General features: G+C 39.9%; 1 protein-coding gene across 1 annotated transcript; it reads right to left on the bottom strand.

The window, feature by feature from the left end:
• On the bottom strand, positions 1 to 23719 carry LOC142665801 (protein-glutamine gamma-glutamyltransferase E-like). Its single transcript, XM_075845578.1, has 13 exons — positions 23701 to 23719; positions 16930 to 17103; positions 15880 to 16104; positions 10517 to 10635; positions 9113 to 9241; positions 7918 to 8089; positions 6658 to 6793; positions 5974 to 6077; positions 4318 to 4560; positions 3060 to 3380; positions 2187 to 2344; positions 1085 to 1218; positions 1 to 151 (listed from the first exon to the last, which is right to left on the bottom strand). The coding sequence occupies exons 1-13, from the start codon at positions 23717 to 23719 to the stop codon at positions 1 to 3; spliced, it is 2085 nt and encodes a 694-aa protein (XP_075701693.1).
• Positions 23720 to 24050: the final 331 nt, after the last annotated feature.

Here is a 24050-nt window from a genome sequence, read left to right as displayed (position 1 = left end):
TTAAGCAGGAGCAACATTAACTGTTAATGACCCTTTGACATCAGAGAATTTATCAGATGAGAAGTCCACCATGAGACATCTTTGACCGGATCGGTATGGTACAATTTCGACTTTGCTGACAGATCTTTGGTTCTTGTTCAGTTGGGGCGCTCTGTAGGTGAAAACAATATATGTATGAGGCATAGCATATGTTTTATCCCTTTGTAATTGGTGAAAAATAGGGTCCAGTCTACTGATAATCTATAGATGTAAAAAAACAATATCCATGAAATATTGTTACACCAAATTCACACTAAGGCAATTGTAAGTTTTAATGTTACTCAATAGGGTGTTACTCAATAGAACTTCTTCTGTTTCTGATCCACCTCAATGTAAAAAATGTAATCAGAAACATGCATGCAATGTTTTTTTCACCACCGCAAATGACTACTGTTGTCATTTTGAGACAATTATGCCGACTGAGATTAATTCTGATGTCTATTTCCAAACATCTTTGGTTAAAAAGAAGATCTCATCATTGACTGCTAAATGAATGTTTCTCTTACATTTTTGGCACCTAAATTTGGATTTGGTCATTCATGTAATTATGTAATTAAGTTTCTGCAAATGAATCTATGGAAATCTAATGTGGGAATCTGATTTACTCTGAGCACATTTCACAGATGTGCAATCTCCCTCTATGTAGCATTGTAGTCTATCTGTGTCTTCATGTGAATTGGTGCGTGCATCTGCCATTGTGAGTAAGTTTGGCTTTTTTCAGTGACGTTTCACAGATACCATCAAAGGACATTGGAAATAGAGGTGGGACCATTTTTATTTTTTTGCAAGAGACCTTAATATGTAATTACACCACTTACATATAGCTCAACTGATCTCATCTTCCTAATATATTATTATTATTATTATTATTATTATTATTCATACATAATTACATTAAAACAGATCTGGTCAAAGTTCATTTTTGACCTTGTTGGCATCATGAACATGTAGCAGAAGATGAAGATGTTGTAAAATCTAGTAATTTCAGAAGCTAAGGCTTCAGTGTGCCGTTTTGGAACTTCCTAGTATATAATTTCATACTTACTCAATTGTGATCTGCTCCTTTACCAGCCCACTCCCCTCGATGGTCAGAACACAGTTGTTAAGGTCTTCTGCAGTGGGATTGGTGAATGCAATCTCTACACTTAGAGGTTTATTTAGATGGGCTTTCTCTGTGATCTGAAATACATAAGACAAATGTAGATCAGTTAAACTGACCCTAAATAGATTTCAAAAGTCAAAATGAATGATTAATCCAATTTGCCGCCAATTATATCTGGCACCTTAAACCTAAATTATGACCATCCAAAGAATCGTGCTTGATTTTTAGCAAAAACGTGGTCTATGTAAACATTTTAATGGCCCAAACTCAGTCACTTCTGATGGTGACCATCTGAGATACCACATGAGGTTTGAAAACAAAATAAACAAAAAAGTGCAAATATAAAAAGGATACTTGTATAGGGGGGGGGGGGGGGGGCATCTTTAGCTATAAAAGGAAGAAAAGAGAAGGGTTGGGACCTCCTGGACTGGTTGATCATAGTTACTCCCCATAAAGAAGAAAGAGGAAGACATATTGGCCATTGAATGTAGGGCTGGGGGATGATGACCTAAATTAAAATCACAATTAATTGAACATGTAACCTTAATTATGACTATTTCGGCCACCCCTCTTTTTGCATACCACGCCCCCTATATACATGCTACGCATTTTAATTAATATTTATCCCCTGAACCTACTGTATATAATATACCCCCTGACACTGCCCCACTCAATATATTGCCCCATAGTGCTCCCTACACAGTATAATACCCCATAGCTGCTCCCGCATAGTATAGTGCCCCTATAACTGCCCTCGATACAGTATAATGCCCCTATAACTGCCATCCTCACAGTATAATGCACCTATAACTGCCATCCACACAGTATAATGCCCCTATAACTGCCCTCCACACAGTATAATGCCCCTCTAACTTCCATCCACACAGTATAATGCCCCTATAACTGCCCTCAACACAGTATAATGCCCCTATAACTGCCATCCACACAGTATAATGCCCCTATAACTGCCATCCACACAGTATAATGCCCCTATAGCTTCCCTCCACACAGTATACTGGAGGCTTTACGTATTTGATTTTAATACCTTGAGCGTAATAGGTGGATTCTTCAGGGTGATGACGGTCTCCACCAGGAGTTTAGATCCTTTCTCATCTTCACACACTGCCACCACTTTTATCATATTGTCTGTAGTTATGGCATTTTCATACTCAGCATATGGTATAGTGTATGGGATGCTGTTCTCTGATAAAGTGCAAAGTATTTCAAGAATAAACATGACTTGTAGCTCACTTTTGTGAAAATTAAATAAATATAGGAAGAACACTGTAACAATGTAAGAAAAAATAGACCATAATTCTTTGTGGTAGGAAAAAGGAATCCAAGACCTGTCTGCCTTGGAAAACGTCAAACCTGTGTTGCATAGGAAAATAACTACATCATCACGTCTTGTCCTCAGAGCAATTGCTTCTTTTTCCGCAGCTGGGGGCTGCATTGCTTTAGGAATTTCATAGAAAACAGAAGACTTTAAAGTGTAGCTTAAAGGGGTTGTCCCATCTGGACAGACTTTTCTCCTATCAAAGCTACCCTGGCATTCAAGTGATGGCAAGGGTCCATCTGCTGAAGCCCCCAATGATCATTCATACACGGCACAGTTTACCTTACCTAAGCAGCAATGCCACACAATGCCTACAGAGATACACCTATAGTGCCCTAAAAAAAGCCAACCCATAGTCATCAAGAAATATTTCCATACAGAAATTAATGGAATAGATCTATGGAACATCTAACAGTCTATAAAGCTTTGTTGTGGTACCTAGCGTAGGATAGACAGTCATGGGCGACACACCCCTAACACTGGCCCTGGTTCAGAGGCTTCAACAATATAATTTTAGTAACGGCTTAATTTTGTAATTCACCTGCTATGTATAACTTGCATATCAGAAAGAAGGAAACCTACCTTTATTTGGTCCCAGTTGGACAGATTGAGCGTTGGTTAGGATGTCTTGGACTGAGGCATTGGTATATATAATAGCGGAGGCATTCAATTTTACTTGCAGACCCATTTCATTAGCGCTTGTATTTTTCAGATTCAGGCTGAATGTGACATCCTGACCAACTTGTATGTCACTGCTGTGTTTAAAAGTGCCATTGAAATCGGGTGTCGGTGATGGTGCCGTGTCACTGGCTGAGAATGCGACGGTGCCTCTTCTAGAACCAAAATTATTACCTGCCAGTTTCATTTGAGCCTTCTTAAATGTTTCTCTTTCTTTGGCGGTGCCTGAAATTGCAAAAATGCTAAATTTTCAGAAAGTACAATATAATATAAAGAAAGAGTCAGTAAGTCAGTCACATGATTCCTCATCGCCTATCTGCTGTAAAGGATGATCTGTTTTTCATACACACTTAATGGGAGTTTGGGTGCCCTTCAGGGGTGCTATTGTGCCCGCTAGTTTAATGCTATTATGGCATCTTATAGATTCCATAGTTGTATGTTAGGCCTTCTTTTACCTGTGGTAACGATTTAGTTGGATGTCCTAGCCTTGTATTTAAATAAACTGGCCAAGGCAGAGTGGCTTGTTGACATCCCCCATGGCACCCATATTCACATCATGTACATAAATGTTAGGGTGCAGCAGTAAATCTACATCATTATCTTGTTTTTGCCAGTCAAATCCCGAGCTTCATTCAGAATTCTGCTGTCTTTCTGTTAGCTCTCAAGCTGCAATATCTCTGTAGCCACCTAAAGGATAGGTGTCTGTACAGATCATACAGTGCATTGTAGGAGATGTAGTGTCTACATTCAGGGTTGGACTGCCCCCCCCCAGAGTACTAGTGGATCATTCGTTGGGCCCTAGTTCTGACACAATAATGTTCTCCAAAGATCCAGCATAAGACAACTCCATTTGGAGGTGACTTTGGAGCCAATTACTTGCCACTAGGGTCTATTTTTTGGGGGATGATTCATAAATAACCTATTAGACCCAACATGTCCAAGCATAACACAAGGAGATTATTGATTTCAATGAGAACTATGTAATGATTAATTTCCCCTGTAGTGGCGCTGCAGGAAAATGTAACACTTGCTGCAACTACAAACCCCTGCAGACTACAACCAAATCTTGGGGGTCCCAGGAATCCTTTCTAACAGAAAGGGATTGTCCAAAGCTGACAACACCTTTGTTGTAGTTTATGTGGATAGAAAACTAAGTCCTTACCTTCACCATATTTATAATTCTCTGTTACATCAACACGCGTATCCGAATTAATTGCCTTGGTGCTGGTTAATCGTCCTACTGTACGTTTGTTTGAGCTAATTTTTTTCTTTGAATTATCAGCAGAAATCAACCAGTCCATTACGTCAGCATTCATTTCAGCAAATACAAAAGGCGCATCATAATCAAGATCCACGTCTCCCTCTTTAATAGCCTTCACAGAGCAGGGTCCAAGACAGTATATCCCTATTATACAAATGAGGCCAAAGATTTCATTATCGAAACAGGCGGCAGTAGAGCAAACATTGCTGAACTAAGAGACCCAATTACAACCACCCAATTGTACTAATCAGGGGCAGCGGCCTTAGGGGCGTGTGCGACCTGTGCGGATGCATAGGCTACATGAGCTACTCCATATGATGGGGGCACCACAAATGGCCTGGTACCTGAGGCTTGTGACCACCATGAATCTTAATATTTATTATATAGCAGTTTTATTTAAACATTGTATAGCACTGTTATTAGATTAATTTATGTTTGGAGCTGATATATCGTCACTGTTTGTTGGGATTATTTGAACACTGTATGGTGGTATCTACATAGGTATTATATGGTTGTGTTCAGATGGCACTGGTTTCTTTGGGTGCTCGAGGTAGGGTCCCAACCCGGGTATAGGTTAAGAATTTGTACTCGGCACACCTTGCTTGTGTTACAAAAATATATTTTTATTTTTATTATGGATGCCAGAGGCTGTATGTGCGACGTCGACGTTTCGGTCAGACAGACCTTCGTCGGGCACTGAGCCGTGCTGGGGACTGGATCGGTACAAAATGATGCGTGTATAGCGCTGCTGTGGTCAGTAACCGGCGGCTTACCGCTCTGTGTTGGCGCTGCTAACACAGAGCGGTAAGCCGCCGGTTACTGACCACAGCAGCGCTATACACGCATCATTTTGTACCGATCCAGTCCCCAGCACGGCTCAGTGCCCGACGAAGGTCTGTCTGACCGAAACGTCGACGTCGCACATACAGCCTCTGGCATCCATAATAAAAATAAAAATATATTTTTGTAACACAAGCAAGGTGTGCCGACTACATAGGTATTATGTCACTCTGCTACTTAGGCACTGCATTATACAGTATATTACTTTTACGTGTGCATGCTGGCACTTGTAGCATTGTATAATTCGTTACTCAGATCCGTTTTTATAATAAAATAACTGATAAAAACGGATCTGTTAAAAATCCTATTGAAATCAATGGAATTTAGAATTGCATCCGTTTGCTTCCATTATGTTAGTCATCCGTTTTTTTGAAGGATATAAAAGTACAGATTCAGGCTTCGTTCACATATCCGTCGGGGCTCTATTCTAACGTTCCGTCTGAGCTTTCCGTCAGAATGGAGCCCTGACTGAAACAAACGGAAACCATGATTTCAATGGTGACAAATCCGGTGCCAATGGTTTCCGTTTGTCTCAGTTGTGCAAGGGTTCCGTCGTTTTGACGGAATCAATACCATAGTCGCTATTACAATTTGGCCTTTGTCAAAGTTGCTTTGTTTTTTTCGCTTGACCATTATTCTGCTAAATTTGTCACCTGTCAGTGGTTTTAATGTTATAGCTAATTGGTGTATTAGATCCCAATATATTAATTATCGTACCTTCACTTGGTTCCTGTGGAGTTGCATCCAAAACCTGCCATCCATCATAAGCGGAGCCAATGTCACTCCTAACAAACCAAGCTTCATTCCAGACATGAAAATTCCTATCAAGAAAGAGTTTTCATCGACAGATCAGATTCTGAACGTCAATAAAGATAAATTATTTTGCTTCTTTTATATCCTCATCTTTAGGCAGACACTTTGCATATACAAAAGTGATATTTAATTACGATGAATACACCCACATTCTTCATAATATCATGGTCAGGGACCTTGTCATTGACTTAAGATCAGTGTTCTGCCTCTATGGAATACCACTCGGCCTCAATGCTGACATTTCAACAGGCCAGTTTTAAAAAAAATGGGTCCCTGGGCAACAAGCAAAGTATAACCTCACTGCCACTTTTCATTTTAGATTCAGTTTTTCCCAGAATATTAGCCCACATATTATTGTCATACTGCAATAATGCTGCCATTTACAAACCACATAAAACAACAATTTAGTGGCCATTTCTGCTTTTTAACTATATGATGATATGATGATGATATATGCCTCACATTTTATAGAATTCTAGGCATATCTGGGCCAAAAGGGTTGGACAGTAGAAACATAAGGGCGTTTTTTTAATTACTATCTACTACAAAATGTTTTTGTTTTTATTGCTCCTCATTTACTGTTCTTACCATATACTGTCAGATGTTTCCGCAGATTCTGCTCCATCCTCGTCAAAATAGCGGTCAACAATGAGATTCTGATCTGTATCATGAGCTGAGGCAAAATTTGTGATGACCCGTGTCGGTATACCAAGACATCTTAGCGCTAAATAAAGATATATACATAACAGGTTAACTTCTTAATCACTCACCAAGCTTACCATATAGGCTTCTCGAATTCCCTCACTATATATAAGACGTGATACCTGAATGATAAATGTTACATTTTATAGCAACAAGCTCTGATCTTCAACAGTCTAGGCCCTGGGGGATGCAGCTGCATAGGGTGCAACTGTCTTCCCTTGATTAATGGGCAGGTGCACATGGCAGGAGCATTATGGGAGGTGCACCCACTTGTACGTATGCATTTTTAAAGGTGCTGTCCACGACCGGACAACTGATGACCTATCCACAGGATAGGTCATAAGTATATGATCGGTGTGAGTCCGACACCTGGACCCCGCAATGATCTGCTGCTCCAGCTGCTACCGGGAGCCGTATGTTTTGAACGTCATGCAGTAGTTGGAGCCTGAAGAAAATGGCACTGACCACGGCATGGTGGCCGTTCTGCATAACTACAGCACTGCTCCTATTTACTGGAATAGGAGCAGAGCTGCATTACTGCAGCTCGACCGCTATTACGTGATTGGAGCCATCTGCTTCCGGCATGGGCGTCCGGTGCCCGTAGGGAGGCGTAGCAGCTGATCGGTGCGGATTTCGAGTGTCGGACCCCCACCGATCATATACTGATGACCTATCTGTTGTATAGGTCATCAGTTGTCTGGTCGTGGACAACCCCGTTAAGAATGAGTGTGTGTATATATATTTATGCGTATGTGCATGCATTTATGTGTATTTATGTTTATGTGTATGTGCATATTTCGTATATATAGTGCGTTTATACGTATTTTGTTTGTGTGTGTATAACTGTGTATATGTCACTTATGTACAGTTATTTGTATCTGTGTGTGTATGTGCATGCCCACCCTTGTCCTTGCCCTGGCTATACATGGTACGGCCCTCTTATTTTTTTCAAAGGGCCACATTCATGACTCATTGATCCTGACAGATTTAAATCTTGTAAAGTCATTAACAAACATAAAACACAACATGAAATGAATGGAACATTATAGCTCAGAAATCACAGCTGTGCCCTTTCATTTTGAGTTTTACTTCCCGTTCAGTTTTCTTTATTTTCCTCTAACAATATGCTGCAATGTTTTTACAAACCTGTACAGAGCACCCCCGCAAAGACCCAACATTGCCCAAATTGGACAGGTCCATTTTTCATCCACTGGCGGAGGATGTCAGCGCTCCCATTCCATTTTGTAGGTCTCTCCCCTCCTGTGTAGTCCCCACTCCAATTTCCAACAACAACTCCATTGTCATTTTGGCTGTTAATCTAAAAACAAAAATATGCACAAGATATACAAGCAAGTAAACATTTTTGTAACATATGTATTGAATTTAATACAGGAGAGAGCAGCGGGTCGTTTTTCTTTGTTGTATATATTGCATTCTGCAGTGGGGTTGTGTAGTGTGACAGGTAACGGAGCAGATCCCCCACATCACAGGGAACAAGAGATTGTACCATCCGGGGAGAATAACTGAAACCACCTAAACAGATATACGCGTCTGCCTGCTATGGCTGGATAGAGTAGATTTGTGGCAAATGAAGCTGAGCCAGAATGCATGATACTTTCCTTCTTTATTATATCAGTGGGAGAAGGAATAGAGTTTTTCTAAAATGGAAAGAAACATTATGATTTCAAGTGTCAAAACCACATATCTGATATTGGTAAGCGTGAAAGATTTAATAAACTAGAGATATATGGGGAGAGCCTTTAAATATTTGCAACACAACAGCAAATAAATGAAAAGTAAATCTATGTAGCTAGGTACAAATGTTCAGTATTCGCCACACAATGGAAATGAACTAGGGTCCTATTACAGGGCCCAATGTGGGCCGTGTAAACGAGCGCCGATCAGCGAAGCAGCTTGTTGATTGGCTCTCGCTTGCTCCTTTCGCATGGATTTTTTTGATATTTTTTGGATTTTTTAGGGACGAGCGCTCGTTACTACGATTGCTCGTCCCCATATACTTTATTTTCATCATGTCGGCAGCACATTTCAGGAAGATGTGCTGCCGATAATGATGATATTTAATTCTCCATAAAAGACCAGATCAGCCGATTAATGTACATTTGCTCGTTCATTGACTGATTGTTGCCCTAATTACACAGGGCAATGATCGGGAAAAAGCGTTCACATGAACGCTCGCTTGCCCCATCATTGGCCCATGTAATAGGGCATTTATTTCCAAAAACCATGACTATTCAAATATGTACTATACACGTGGTTCAGAGGCAAGTATCATTGGCCAACACTGGTTCTCTATAGATATCTAAGATGCAGACTTCCTTACCATGGCACTTAACACTCTTCCCACATGAACTGGGTCATGTCTCTGATTTATGTCTTTCTTAGCATCTCTTCTATTGTCAGTACTATTGTCTAGTATTTTTAAAGTGATATCCAAAATGTCTTCTTCAAACTGCAAATAAAAAAAATATATGTGTTTTTGTAAGTTTGGGAGAAAGGCAATACAGCTACAGGACAGACTTAATACACTTAATTGGTCCAGGGAGCTCTATGGACCCCTCAATCACTCTTGACAATTGAACACTTTTGATGTTAAATTATACCAGGGTCTTTATTTTTTCCCTCTCCATTTGACCAGTTTGAAATGTTTTTCACTTTTTTTTTGAGAATGCTTTTTTGTTCGGAAAGCCCCTCCAAGTATAAGCTTGATCACTGGGTGTCCTGCTGCAGGAATCCCCAGTGATTAGTTTTATCTGTAGGGGAACCTGGCACTAAGTGTTCATATCTACTGCAGCACCACCACAGGAAAAATAAAGCATTACATGGCGCCTATAAAAATATACTGGATCTTACGGAGACTTCCTTTGTAAATGGCTATTTGATAAAGGATTGCACCCCATTAATTCAGAAAACCCTGAGTTCCCTATTTGAGACACAGACTAGGGCAATTTCATAGGAAGCCAGATAACCTATCAGTATGTTTTTGAAGTATAGAAGGAACCCCATGCAAACACAGGAAGAACACACAATCTCCATGTCCCTGGTTGGATTCAAACCCAGGAAACCAGTGTTGCAATGCAATAGTGCTACCCACATGTAATCTATCATCGTAATATGCATAAACTACAAAGAGGAGCATCATTTTTGTTTTGGAAAGCAAAGCTCAGCAAGTTGCACAATTCTTTCTGATTAAATCCCATTTCCAATTTCTTAAACAGCGCCACTCTTGTCCAAGGGTTTTGACTGGTATTGCAGCATTCACTTGAATGGGGCTGAGCTGTAATACCAGACACAGCCCATGGACAAGAGTGGCGCTGTTTCTGAAACAAAAACCAGACAGTTTTTCTTTCTAATCAAATAGTCCATTTATTTCCTATAAAGTGTGAAGTGAAATTGATTTATATACTAAGATTTAAATTTATTCAATATATATGACCTGGTATATCCTGTATGTATAGCCTGGTATAGCCATCTGTACCTGGCTTAGTCTGACTATATGAAACAATATAATGAATTAAAATACATTAAGTTCAATATGTCATATCATATGTATCTTCCATGTCTATCCTTTTGTGTAAAGGACCAAATGCAATATCATACAAGAAAGGTCAAGGAAAATTCAACTGGCAGTAACAATACAATTTTATCTAGTCACTGGCCCCTGGTTGTAGAGGTTGTAGACTGTAAAAGGGCTATATATAACACTTCCCTTTACATAGACATTTACCTGTCCAAAGTCCCAAGGCCTAGCCCTTAGAGTGCTTGAGCTTCCAGAAAAAATTATCCCAATTTCATTAAGCACATATTCTTTCTTCTCAGCATCATTTTCCATGAACACAGCATCACCTGTGTTAATTGTAGATCATATGTGTAAATGAAAAAACTTCACAGCAATAAAAACAGTATTTCAAATATTATAATTTTTTTTAGGTGTACCCAATGAACAATTTAAAAGAACACTAAACCTAATTAAATGAATGATAAAAATAAACAGGGGATAAACTTTCTCAGACGGGTTTGTCAGTCAGCAGGATTTTCTATATCTTCTTGAAATAAAGAGTCTTGTAGAAATCCTGCAGAGAACACAGGGTTTCATTTCCTACTGGTCTGTACCATTTTCAGCTAGTGAAGCTGATGGGATGGGGGGGATTCAAAAAGGGGGCAGGACTTGTGATCCTTGTGTCCTAATGCAGACAAGGCAGAAAGGGGAGGCTCTTGCTGCAGCCAGTTGTCTTAGAACCAGGAACTGGATAGTGAGGGGAAGAAAAGGGGAAATGACTGATCTCCTGTAACACATATAGAAGAATTATTAATATATTTATAAAATATTATTTGCAATATATGAAAAAATAGGATCAAAGAAAAAGAGAATATTAAAGAGACACTCCAGCAATTTTTTTTCCCACATATAATGCTATCTCACCAGCAGTATTCCAGCAGTGTCATTTGATTCTCTCCAGCTCAGCTGCATCCATGTATTTTGAACCCTTTCCTTATGGGAAGCTGTGTCTTGTGATCTCAGTATTACCACCAGAATAAACAATACTCTCATGTGTAGACAGGAGGTCAATCTCCCCTGTGTGTCGGACTTCCTGTAAACTACAGCATTACATCATCACCTGTCAAAACCCTCCTGGCAGCTCTGAGACCCCACCTCTCCCCATCCAGCTCCACCCTCCTTGTTCCTCTGTATGTCCCCCATATATATAGTGCTAAGAAGAGATGATTTCTGCCCTATCTAAGGGAGAAGGAGTGCAGTAATTTAATAGGTGAAACCATACAATGAGTAGCTGCAGAGTTATAAACCCACTTGACTCACACTGACTGTCTATACTTGTGAGTGCTGTGTGCAGAGTCCAGTGTATTTATAAGAGATGCTGTTTCTCACTGCCTCCTATGTAAAAACTGACAGAGAGAAAGCCATCACAAGCAGGAGGCAGATGAGACAGACTGAAGCTACATAGGATACACCAGAGACTCTGCAGTGTGCTGCACTTAGATAGGACTCAGAGCAGAGCAAGTGCAGTGTGATGAGACTCCAACCCCTCTGCTTTGCAATACCAGAAGCATCATGGTAAATGTAGTCTGCATGGGGGGAACCATATCTGAGGGGAAGAAGGAACCAAGATGGCAGACAATTCATAGATGGTACATCAACTAAGACAGGTATACACAAGGTATACACTTGAGCCTCTAATTATTCTTTAATAGTAGCCTATTCTGCACTATATAGGCAAAATATTTTTTGAAAACAACAAAATTGCTGGAGTGTTTTCCTAACCCCTTAAGAACGCAGCTTAGTTTTGGCCTTTAGGCTCAGAGCCCATTTTTAAAATCTGACATGTCTCCCTTTATGTGGTAATAACTCTGGAATGCTTATACATATCCAAGTGATTCTGAGAATGTTTTCTCATGACACATTGGGCTTTATGTTAGTGGTAACATTTGGTCCATATATTCAGTGTTTATTTATGGAAAATAGCAAAATTTTGAGAAAATTTGGAAAAAATAGAATTTTTCAGAATTTTTATGTATCTGCTTGTAAGACAGATAGTAATACCATGCAAAATAGTGACTAGTTCACATTTCCCATATGTCTACTATATGTTGGCATAATTTTTTGAACATTATTTTATTTTCAAGGATGTTACAAGGCTTAACATAAGCAGCAATTTCTCACATTGTGAAGAAAATGTCAAAAGGCTCTTTTTTTTAGGTACCACTTAGGTTCTGAAGTGGCTTTGAGCGCCTTCTATATTAGAAACCCCCATAAAACACACAATTTTGAAAACTAGACCCCTCAAAGTTTTCAAAACAGCATTTGGAAAGTTTCTTAATCCTTTAAGCGTTTCACATGAATTTAAAGCAAAGTAGAGGTGAAAATTACAAGTTTCTTTTTTTTTGTCAGAAAATGCTTCTTATTAACAAAAAATCGGCAAAACAGAAGGTTTTACCAGAGAAATGCAACTCAATATTTATTGCCCAGATTCTGCAGTTTTCAGAAATATCCCACATGTGGCCCTAGTGTGATAATGGACTGAAGCACCGGCCTCAGGAGCAAAGGAGCACCTAGTGGATTTTGAGATCTCCTTTTTATTAGGCACCATGTCCAGTTTGAAGAGGTCTTGTGCTGCCAAAACAGTGGAAACCCCCCAAAAGTGACCCTATTTGGCAAACTGCATCCCTTAAAGAGGCTCTGTCACCAGATTTTGCAGCCCCTATCTGCTATTGCAGCAGATCGGCGCTGCAATGTAGATTACAGTAACGTTTTTATTTTTAAAAAACGAGCATTTTTGGCCAAGTTATGACCATTTTTGTAGTTATGCAAATGAGGCTTGCAAAAGTCCAAGTGGGTGTGTTTAAAAGTAAAAGTCCAAGTGGGCGTCTATTATGTGCGTACATCGGGGCGTTTTTAATACTTTTACTAGCTGGGCGCTCTGAAGAGAAGTATCATCCACTTCTCTTCAGAACGCCCAGCTTCTGACAGTGCAGATCTGTGACGTCACTCACAGGTCCTGCATCGTGTCGGCCACATCGGCACCAGAGGCTGTTTACAGTTGATTCTGCAGCAGCATCAGCGTTTGCAGGTAAGTCGATCTTACCTGCAAACGCTGATGCTGCTGCAGAATCAACTGTAGCCTCTGGTGCCGATGTAGCCGACACGATGCAGGACCTGTGAGTGACGTCACAGATCTGCACTGTCAGAAGCTGGGCGTTCTGAAGAGAAGTGGATGATACTTCTCTTCAGAGCGCCCAGCTAGTAAAAGTATTAAAAACGCCCCGATGTACGCACATAATACACGCCCACTTGGACTTTTACTTTTAAACACACCCACTTGGACTTTTGCAAGCCTCATTTGCATAACTACAAAAATGGTCATAACTTGGCCAAAAATGCTCGTTTTTTAAAAATAAAAACGTTACTGTAATCTACATTGCAGCGCCTATCTGCTGCAATAGCAGATAGGGGTTGCAAAATCTGGTGACAGAGCCTCTTTAAGGGTGTTTGGTCGTGGTCTGTGGTTTGTCTTATTAAGGGGCAAACATGCAAAATATGGGTTGGTATTTGACATGATTTTGGATCTTTGATTGTGGTTTCACCTCTTTACCTATACTCCCTATTTAGTGTTTATATATCTATATAATGGTAATTTAAGTGGTGTTTTTTTATACAGTATGTGTCTATATATTATCCCGCCCTATCACATGTATATGTAATGTGATGCATTGTGACCCCTCATACCACTACCACATTTTTATTATGTGTTGTTTTTTATATTTGTGTGATGGCTAAATATAAATAAATATGCATTACATGCTAAACCTACCTACAACAGGGAGGTTCTTAATGCACATTTTGATGTAGTGCATATTTATTTATATTTAGCGGCTTAGATGGCATTGGTGTTCGCTGTTGCAATTTTGTTGTGTGCTGTATATTTGCAGTCACAGGCGTTCTTGCACCTGCATACACATTTTGTTTAATTTTGTTGGAATGTGCTGTTAAAACTTTTGTGTTGTTTGTGTGATTCATATATGTGGGGTTAGTGAATGCCTCCATTTTTTGTTCTTGCACTCCTCCCATTCTGCACTGGGTGATTTTAATTAGTTTAAGGCTGGTTCCTACCATCCCCAGATATATATGTAGGCTTAGTCCCTGTTCTGGGTGTATGTGCAGAGTAGGTCCCCTCCTTACAGAGGTCGCCTTGTCGTGGCAGGTGGGCAAACACTTTTTGATCAAAATGTGCACTAAGAACCTCCCTATTATAAGTTGCTTCAGCATGTAATGCATATTTATTTATTTATACATAAATACTGTCACTTTGTTTGCCTCCTAAAAAATGACTATGAACAGTACTCTCATTACCCTGTCCTTTCTTTTTCCGAAAGAAAGGTTGGCACTATCTCATAGCTTAAGGCATATATATTTCTCACAGTAAGGCCTCCTTTACGAGTCAGTATTTTGGTCAATATTTTGCATCAGTGTTTGAAAGCCAAAACTAGGTGTGGAACCTACACAAAAAAAAGTATAATGGAATAATTTATTCCTCTTCCATGTGTTGGACCCACTCCTAGTTTTGGCTCACAAATTCTGAAGCAAAATACTAATCAAAATACTGCTGTGTGAAAGTGGTCTAATGGCAGGGCTGGCAAACTGGCTATATTGCTTTAATAGACCTGAGTAATGAGTGTATCATGCATGGAGTGAGGCAGGTTCACCAACCTTAGGCAACTCTGCTCACTAATGCTGCTGACCTTCCTACATGGACCAGTCTAACCTTCTTATCTTTAAGAAGTGGGGACCAAATAAAAGGTCCTTTTTTCATGGGCCAATGCAAACTGTATGGGGACTAAATATCGTTAGTTCGGGTTTGGGGTTATATAGGGTTTGTAGCTTGATCGTTGTCATGTTTACATGGATAGATGATCGGGGACAAGCATTCTTATGAACACTTGTTCGGCCGATTATCGGCCCATGTAAATGGGTCTTTAAGAACACATGGAGATAGTGAAGTTGAGTGGTCCAATCTCCAGTCAAAAGTATTTTTTCTTTTTTTACAGAAATCTGCATGCTAAAATTATATGAATATCAATCCATAAGGGCACTATTATTTATTTCAGTTACTTATATAGCGCCAACATATTACACAGTGCTGTACAGAGGTCCTCTTTTTTACTGTCCCTATTGGGGCTCACAATCTAAATTCCCTATTGGTATGTTTTTGGGGTGTGGGAGGAAACCCATGCAAACACAGGAAGAACATACAAACTCAATACAGATGTTATCCTCAGTTGGATTTGAACCCAGGACCCCAGCGCTGTAAGGCAATAGTACTAACCAGTGAGCCACCGCGCGTCCATAGAAAGCTATGATTGCAACCAGGGGTGTTTCTATAGAGGGCATAGAGGGTGCAGTTGCACCTAGGCCCTAGTGCCTGAAGGGGCCCAGGAGCTTCCAGTTATGCCTGTAACCCTAACATTCTCAACTTTTATTATTCTATTATGGGCAGAAACACATTTAGGTAACTTTCATATCGTATAATTCCACTACATTTATAAGCTCAATGTATTGCAGATGAAAAATTGTACCTTTAGCCCAGGGGTTAAAAAGCACATATAAATTTCCCAGAATTTTCGAAGTGGAACTCCATCCGCTGGAGAAACTCAGGGTCATAGTATAGCGTCCAATGACTGCATTGACTGGGGAGTTGATGGTGACAGTCAAGTTGTTACTTTTCTGGGTAGTGCCTACACTCCAAGGTTCTCCACCACGAGAAATTGAACTGTCAATGGGTAAATCTATATTTATAGAGCCTAGAAAAATGTTTAGAGAAAAATACAAAATACAGTTAAAAAACTAAATTTCATGCTTGGTTTAAATAATTTAACCTTTCCATGTGTAGGTTCAAACCATAACCGTCTCTGATAAAACCCAAGCCATTACCTTCGAAGTGTAGACCAAAACTCTTACGTTTAATGTGAAGACCCAGGTTAAAACTTTTAATGTGTAGAACCAGAACGTTACCTTCATTTTGTAGACCCAGGCCACTACCTTCAATGTGTAGACTCAGGCCATTACCGTTAATGTGTAGACCCAGTATTTTACCTTCAATGTGTACAACCAGGACATTATTTTCAATGTGTAGACCCAGTCCTTTACCTTCAATGTTTAAACCCAGACATTTAGCTTCAATGTGTAAACCCAAGCAACTACCTTTAGTGCGTAGACTCAGAATTGTATCAACAATGTGTAGACCCAGCCCTTCACCTTCAATGTGTAGACCCAGGACATTATTTTCAATGTGTAGACCCAGCCCTTTACCTTCAATGTGTAGACCCAGCCCTTTACCTTCAATGTGTAGACCCAGCCCTTTACCTTCAATGTGTAAACCCAGACATTTACATTCAATGTGTAAACCCAGGCCATTACCTTCAATGTATAGACCCAGGCCATTACCTTCAATGTATAGACCCAGGCCATTACCTTCAATGTGTAGACCATGGCCATATAAAGACAAATGGTAACTATCAAATACTGATGATAAAACTGATGTAATGTTAAGTTTTAATTAGAGTTGCTACATTTCATAATTTTATGATATAAAGACGTGGTTTTACTGACCTGCATTTTTTTTTTACCTGTATTGATGTTTAATTTGAGATTGTCTGAAGACTGTGCAGGTCTGTTGAATGTGAGCTCAATGGTGAATGGTTGACCTCTCCTCACGATGAGATCTTTACTCATAAAGTCGCTGGTTCGGTGTGCTGATGCATTTGTGTTTTGCTGGAGATTTGAGTTTTCCAGCTGTAGAGCTAAACAAAAAAAGCAATTGTTTTACCTAATATTGATGAGACTAAATATGTGTATACAGTTTGAGTAGGTCTTCTAGAAATTAAAAAAAGCACTCCAGACAAAACGAATATATTGTGTTATGTGTAGTGCAGAACATGATGGGGCGGCACAGGACACAGTGATTTAAAGAACATTAAAGACGGAACAACACCCCCTTAGACCATGCACTGGGCATAACACAGTGTATCAGTTTTACCAGGAGTGTTTCTTAAAATGTGGGGTCCACTATCCTACCAGGCGGTCTGGAAACAATCCCACTAAATAATTAGCTGTAAGCCTAATATAATCCTTTATTCTTGTATATTAGAGTCGTTTAGCATTTCAGCTCCTGTAAGTAAAGATGTCGTACACATGAAATAACTGTTGGCTGAACAGCTATTCCTCCCAACTGCAACATAAACCCGGCCGAGCATGCATGCTTATTCCAGTGGGGAGAATTAGCCGCTGCCAGACGTCTCTTATCTCAAGTGGGAGCAAAGGATTGGGGCATGTGGAAATACAACAAACGCTCGATCCTCCTTCCCCCTTACATCTGCCATCAGGGGGAGTTGGGAGACCCCCATATACATTAGGCCCTGTTAACATTATGTTTGTGATGTATGTTTAGCATGGACGACAGGAAAGCTCCCAGTGTACACGCTTAATGTGTCTATAGGGCTCCATTGGCCCAAATTGGCATCCTTTTAGCCTCCGTTGGGCTGGTAAACATTGATATACAGTACCTTTTCTTTCTTAGGTATGAAATAGCGTAGTAGACTATGCCATTCCATACAACATGATCTGGAAAAAGATCGTAGTAAATCTGTATGTTGGCCGATTTTTGTCCTATGTGTGTGGGCACCTTTTGTTAGCCTGTAACTGATGTAAGATAATTGTACTATTGCCAGGGTCAGTTTCACAGTAACAAATTAATCTGTTAGTCGGCTTTTCTTTTTCTGGCAACATTTTAAGAAGTACAGACACACAGTTATTGTCCCAGTTGGATTTGGACCAGTGTGCCACCTTGCTGCCTCATGATGGAACAATATTAGTTTCATCTCAACAACCTGTCTTTGTCAGATAGCAATATTATCAAGGAGACCTCTTTAAGCTAGTGCTATTAAGTGCTCTAATAAAAATAAAAATAAACCAGCATGTCCTACTGCACCAAATGTATATAGTAAGAGGGATTACTTGGCAACCTTACTGGGGAAATTAATTTGCTGCAGTAGGGCAGGCTGTCTTGTTTTAAATAGGGCATCTAATAAATGCCCTAATTTACAAGCTAAACAGAAAATGAATGAGATGCTAGCACATACCCTCCCCATGTTCTATCACGTTCCCATGGTATACATAAAACTACATCAGCATTATTTATAAACTTCTATATTACACAATATTTTTTTTTACTTATTAGGAAAATATTCTTTTAAAAGCATTATTGTCTGTTCTATGTTTCTGACTGGAAGATCAAATTATTAAGGACTCATTGGTACTCTGTATGCCACAATGTGATACATCCATATGGAACCATATAATCCCCTAGAAGGAATGCTTCTAATATCTCCGTAATATTGCATGCAATGAAACAATGCAATTTTTTCCTACGGAATCCATGTAAAAATAAACTCTGTATGCCTTTGCGGGAAATCAGAATGAAGAGAGCGAGCTGTTCTCCTAGGCTTCTGTCTCCAGTACGGGAGCCAGCACTGTAGGGTGTAAAGTGATTCCACAGAACAGGCTTCTGTAGTCGAGAAGGAAGCCAGGCGATCTTTCTTCCGACTGAAGAGCTATGAGCTGCCGTCTGCATGGACCACGATCAGTCCATGCTGCTATTTAGAATCAGAATCTGCTAAATAATTTATAGAGAAAAAATATGACTAGTTTGCAATTACCTGCTTTATAATCATTTTTCTATATATGTGGAGATTCATTTGAAAGGAATTGTCCACTTTGGACAATAACTTTTTGTTAGAAAGACCCAAAGAAATTAAACTTATGAAAGGCTAGGACCCCAGTGATCAGTTGTAAACTGCAGGGGAACTTGTTGTGCTCAATGTGTACTATTCCTAAACCAGGCCTTTAAGTCTGCTTATAAGTTACTTAGATAATATCAGTATGTTTCTTAAATTCCTTCTCATTTAATTGTTTTTTCCAGATAAATCTAGTCAATAAGACTTGTCAAAAGGTCAGGCTGGGACTTGTCCAAAAGGTTAAACTGGTGGGGGGAGAGGGGGGGGGGGCGTCTAAGAACTAGAACACCAACCGATCGCGTGAATGAACTGGTCTGTTTTTGCTTTCAGTAAAGAGGTGGCCTAATTTACATGGCTACTGTCCATCAAAAAGAATAAAAAATATAGACAGAATTGGTGTAAGAAGAATGGGAGAAGATATGTGTTAAGGATCTGCCAGGCACAACTTCTGTGTATCCGCCCATAGGTAATCAGTCTGCACCTGCTTCTATGTCTGTGAGACTGACTCCATCTTCCACCACTCAGGATGGCAGGCTTAGGAGTGGGAGAGCCTATCACACCCTGGCCAGACGGAGCTAGCTCCCACCCTCTGTCTATTTATACCTGCCTTTCCTGTTCCTCCTTGCTTGTGATTTTTCTCGTTTTGTTTCCTGGCCCAGCTACAGCTTCTTGAACCATTTGTCCCTGCTTCATATTGACCCCGGCTTGCTGACTACTCTCCTGCTCTGCGTTTGGTACCTCGTACACTCCTGGTTTGACTCGGCTTGTTCACTTCTCTCCTGCTCTGCGTTTGGTACCTCGTACACTCCTGGTTTGACTTGGCTCGTTCACCACTCTTGTTGCTCACGGTGTTGCCATGGGCAACTGCCCCTTTTTCCTTGCTTTTGTGTACCCTTGTCTGTTTGTCTGTCGTGCACTTATTGAGCGTAGGGACCGTCGCCCAGTTGTACCCCGTCCCCTAGGGCGGGTCGTTGCAAGTAGGCAGGGACTGAGTGGCGGGTAGATTAGGGCTCACTTGTCCTATTTCCTTACCCCCATCATTACAATATGAGCTAGGACCTCCAGCGATTAACAAAACGGTCTGCACTGGCTTTATCACTGGCTGGAGATTTCCAACACTTTTTTTTTTTAAAGGCAAAACATCTTGTTCCGGGAGTGCCATTGTGTGGTACAAGCAATTTTTTGCACAATTGTGGCAAACTTACCTATCAGGATATTGAGTTACGCTCCCTAGGGTATAGCATTTATTTGTTAGACAATGATATTTTCCCTATTTACTCATAGCAATAAATTCAGCTGCTGAATGTACAGGTTAAGATGGTGTTATTTTTGACGCATGGATATTAACTAATATGGAAGCAAGCTACGCTCTTGGATTGCTTATTGAGCAGAAAATTACTAATACACTTTCTTCTGGGAGTGTCTGGATTTATAAAAATTGAAAGCAAGATGATAAAATTTTAGCATTGATAATTATGTAGATTAAAACAATAAATTTGCTTTAAAATGCAAACAAAAGGAACCGGTGATTTATCGTGTAGATGTAGCTATGGCAATTGTTCCCATCCCTGAGGACCCAGCTGCTCTCCTATGTGCTGCAATTACTTGGGACTGCTTGTATCGTTCTGCCTCTTTGGCTTTGGAAGCACCAAAACCTGTTAAACAGTTACAGGTTTTCAAATTTGGGAGTTCATAGAATATATTTGGAAAGACAAGGGGTGTTTTCTCCCACAGATGTTGCTCTGAGGACCACAAGCTATTACATGCACTTGCCTTGAGACAAGGTGGCATCTAGATGATGCCCGCAAAGAAATAAACTAATGAGTGATGGTGCAATGGCACAGCTAAGCCAGTTCAGGGAAGTTAAAAGCTGTCCTGCTGAATTGGATAGCTGTGTAGTGCCGGTGCTACACATCAAAAGTCTATACGTGGTTCCCCATGTGTTGTTCCTATCACAGACTTATTCCTCTGGCTTGATTTTGTGTGTGTGTGGGGGGGGGGGGGGCTTACGGATTTCTATTCCCTAACATTTCTGGATAAAGTCAGATGTAAAGTTCTCCACTTTCATACTAATAATTGGGGTCTTGATGTAGAATATAGCGTTAAAAGTTGGGAAGTGACTAGTCCCCAGTAGAGTAGTTAATCGAAACTAAAATCAGAGCACTATAGGATTCTATGGTGCTCTCTCTCCGGTTCTCATGAAGGGGCGGGAGGTTTGGGTGTTGTCTTGGTAATACAAGAACATAAAAGCACCCGTATTACACTCGTATCAAAGCGGCCTAAGTCTCTATTCAATTCCCAGATGATCAAGCAGTCATTCCTGGTAATCTTCTCAAAGTGACCTTCCCTGATGACCAGTAGTATTTTCTAGTGATCCAGTAGTCTTCCCGGTTGATCCAGCCAACTGATTTTTCCAGTGGTTTAGTGGTAGTACTACCTGGTGACAGTGAATATTTACATGCCTCCAGGCATAGTTCCAAAGAGCATGTAATATATAGTATGTATGATACATTGAATTTTATATTTAAGTTCAAACTCCAAAAGTATGCCCTTACTAAAATGACATTAGGTGAACTCTTCCCCAATCGAGTTTTCTTATGGCATGTCAAAAATGATATAAAGTGGAATTCCCCTTTAAGAGCTAGAATTAGAATATTTCCTTTACAGATTAGTGTCTCTTTTATCCATAGTACAGTGCATAAGGTTATTGCATAGACACACTTATATTTTTTTATTGGTTTTGTTAATGCCTTTCCAAATACAATGTAAAAAAGCTGAATCTGAATCATTTTTAAACCTGCTTAGCAACTTTTTAAGCGTTTTGATCTTGAACATCGTTTTTAGAGGCTTAGAGGCTCTGCATTTGCAGAGTGCTGTTTCAATGTTTTTTTCTTTACATGTATTGTTTGCAGTCACAGCGTACTTGCACCTATACATTTCTCACTTTGTTAGGATGTGAGACCAACCTTTTCTGTGTTTCATGTTGTTCGTGTGGGGATGGTGACTGCCTCCATTTTTGGTCGTGAACTCCTCCCATTGTGTCCAAGGATGCTTTTAATTAGAGTATAGCTGGTCCCTTCCCCGAGTATATTCTGCAGGCTTAGTCCCAGAACAGCGGTGTATTTTTAGGTTAGGGACCACTTAAAAGAGGTTGCCTTGCATGTCAGGTAGGCTCACACAATTTGATCAAAATGTGCGCTAAGAACCGCACTTTTGTAGACAAACATAGCAATAATGCAAATTTATCTATATATAGTGTATTAGGTAGTCTTAGGGTATGTTCACACGGCAATCAAGGGAAAACAGTCCCTGATTTTCAACGTTTTTTAAGCATTGAGCATTTTGTGATACGTTTATTACGGCCGCTTTTGGAGCTGTTTTTCTATTGACCCAATGAAAAACGGCTCCAAAAACAGCTCAAGAAGTGACATTCACTTCTTTTTACAATACTTTTTTCACGCGCCGTTGCGCGCGTCGGGACGAAAGGCCATTTTTCCCATTAAAATCAATAGGCAGATGTTTTTTGAGGCGTTCAGCTTCCGCATTTTCAGCCATTTTTCGGGGTGTTTACGGCCCGAAAATTGGCTGAAAATAAGCCGTGTGAACATACACTTAGCATTTGCAAAGTGTTATTTTTTGCAATAGTTTTTTTCTTTACATGAATAGTTTTCAGCCGCAGCGTACTTGCTCCTGTACATCTTTCATTTTGCTAAGATTTGCTGAACAATCTTTTATGTGTTTTATATTAGAGGTTTTACTCATCCTTAGAAAAAAATATTTTTATTACAAATATAGGGCTGTGACAATGGAGAAATGGTTCAATACATCATTGATATAGTTCAGGTACATATCAAGCTGAATTGTGATCTCCTGGGTAGTCTGTACATAATAACATTGTAACATTATTCACTTATTGATTTCATGCCAACCTATGAAAATCATCAAGTATGGGGCAGATCAAATCTGATAGACATAGTCCGACATCCCATGTAGGCAACCTGTACAGCAGCACAAGGGCCCGGCAGGTAAAGGGGCTCACTGCTAGAAAAATAAAAAGTGCTCACATGTAAAGACCTACACTCACATGTAAGGACCTTCGCCCAACCTTGTCTCACAATTACTAGTGGATTGTCGCACTGAAGAAAGATTTTCTGGAGAGCCATTATTCTTCTATGGTTAGCACCCCAATGTCATCTAATTATCAGTTAGGGGCTCAAATACTGTTCTTGCACAGGGGCACTATGTTGTTAGCGTTAACACCAGCTAAAGGGTTCTAAACCAGTATACAGAGCCAGACCCCATCATTCAGGACATCAGTGGGATCCTACCTTTCACCAATATTTTTTTCGGACATGTCTATAAAACTGGAAAATGTATGCAGCATTTACAAAGTATTATTTATGAGTATACATGAGAAATAACTTCACCACTGTTGTATATGTTCAGTACAGCTTTTACTTCTTTAGTCTTCCAAGGTGCTGTCTGAAAACTTATTCACTATCCTTCACTTAATCCAGCGACCAATAAAATTTTGCTCCTTAAGAAGACGAACAGGATTGTCACTGTTGTAGGTTTAAATATAGTTATGAAAATAGATAGACTTACCTGATACTCTTCCTCCCATAATTCTGTTTAGATGGAGAGATGATCAAACGTCAGGTTTTTGCTTTAGTTTATTTGTATTATACCCTAAATCTCAAACTCCCTGCAGCATCGTCCCTTAAATATTTAGATGAGCTAGGTATGGCTCGCCTTCATCATTTTAATTGCAATTCACTTGTTGTAGGGTTTCACAAGTTTGGGCGTGTGCAGTGAAAGGCTTGAGAGTTGATGCCAATTATGATTACTCAGAGAAAGTCATTAATTCTTGTGTTTGTTTTCATGTAAATAATAAATGCAGTGAGTTGGTAATTGAAAAACTAGACATTCACATGAAAGGGGTTTTCCCACCACAG

This window comes from Rhinoderma darwinii, chromosome 13 (assembly GCF_050947455.1).
Source record: "Rhinoderma darwinii isolate aRhiDar2 chromosome 13, aRhiDar2.hap1, whole genome shotgun sequence".
Taxonomy (NCBI): Eukaryota; Metazoa; Chordata; class Amphibia; order Anura; family Rhinodermatidae; genus Rhinoderma; species Rhinoderma darwinii.
Note: the sequence above shows the minus strand (reverse complement) of the source record. Positions and strands in the feature narration are given on the sequence as shown.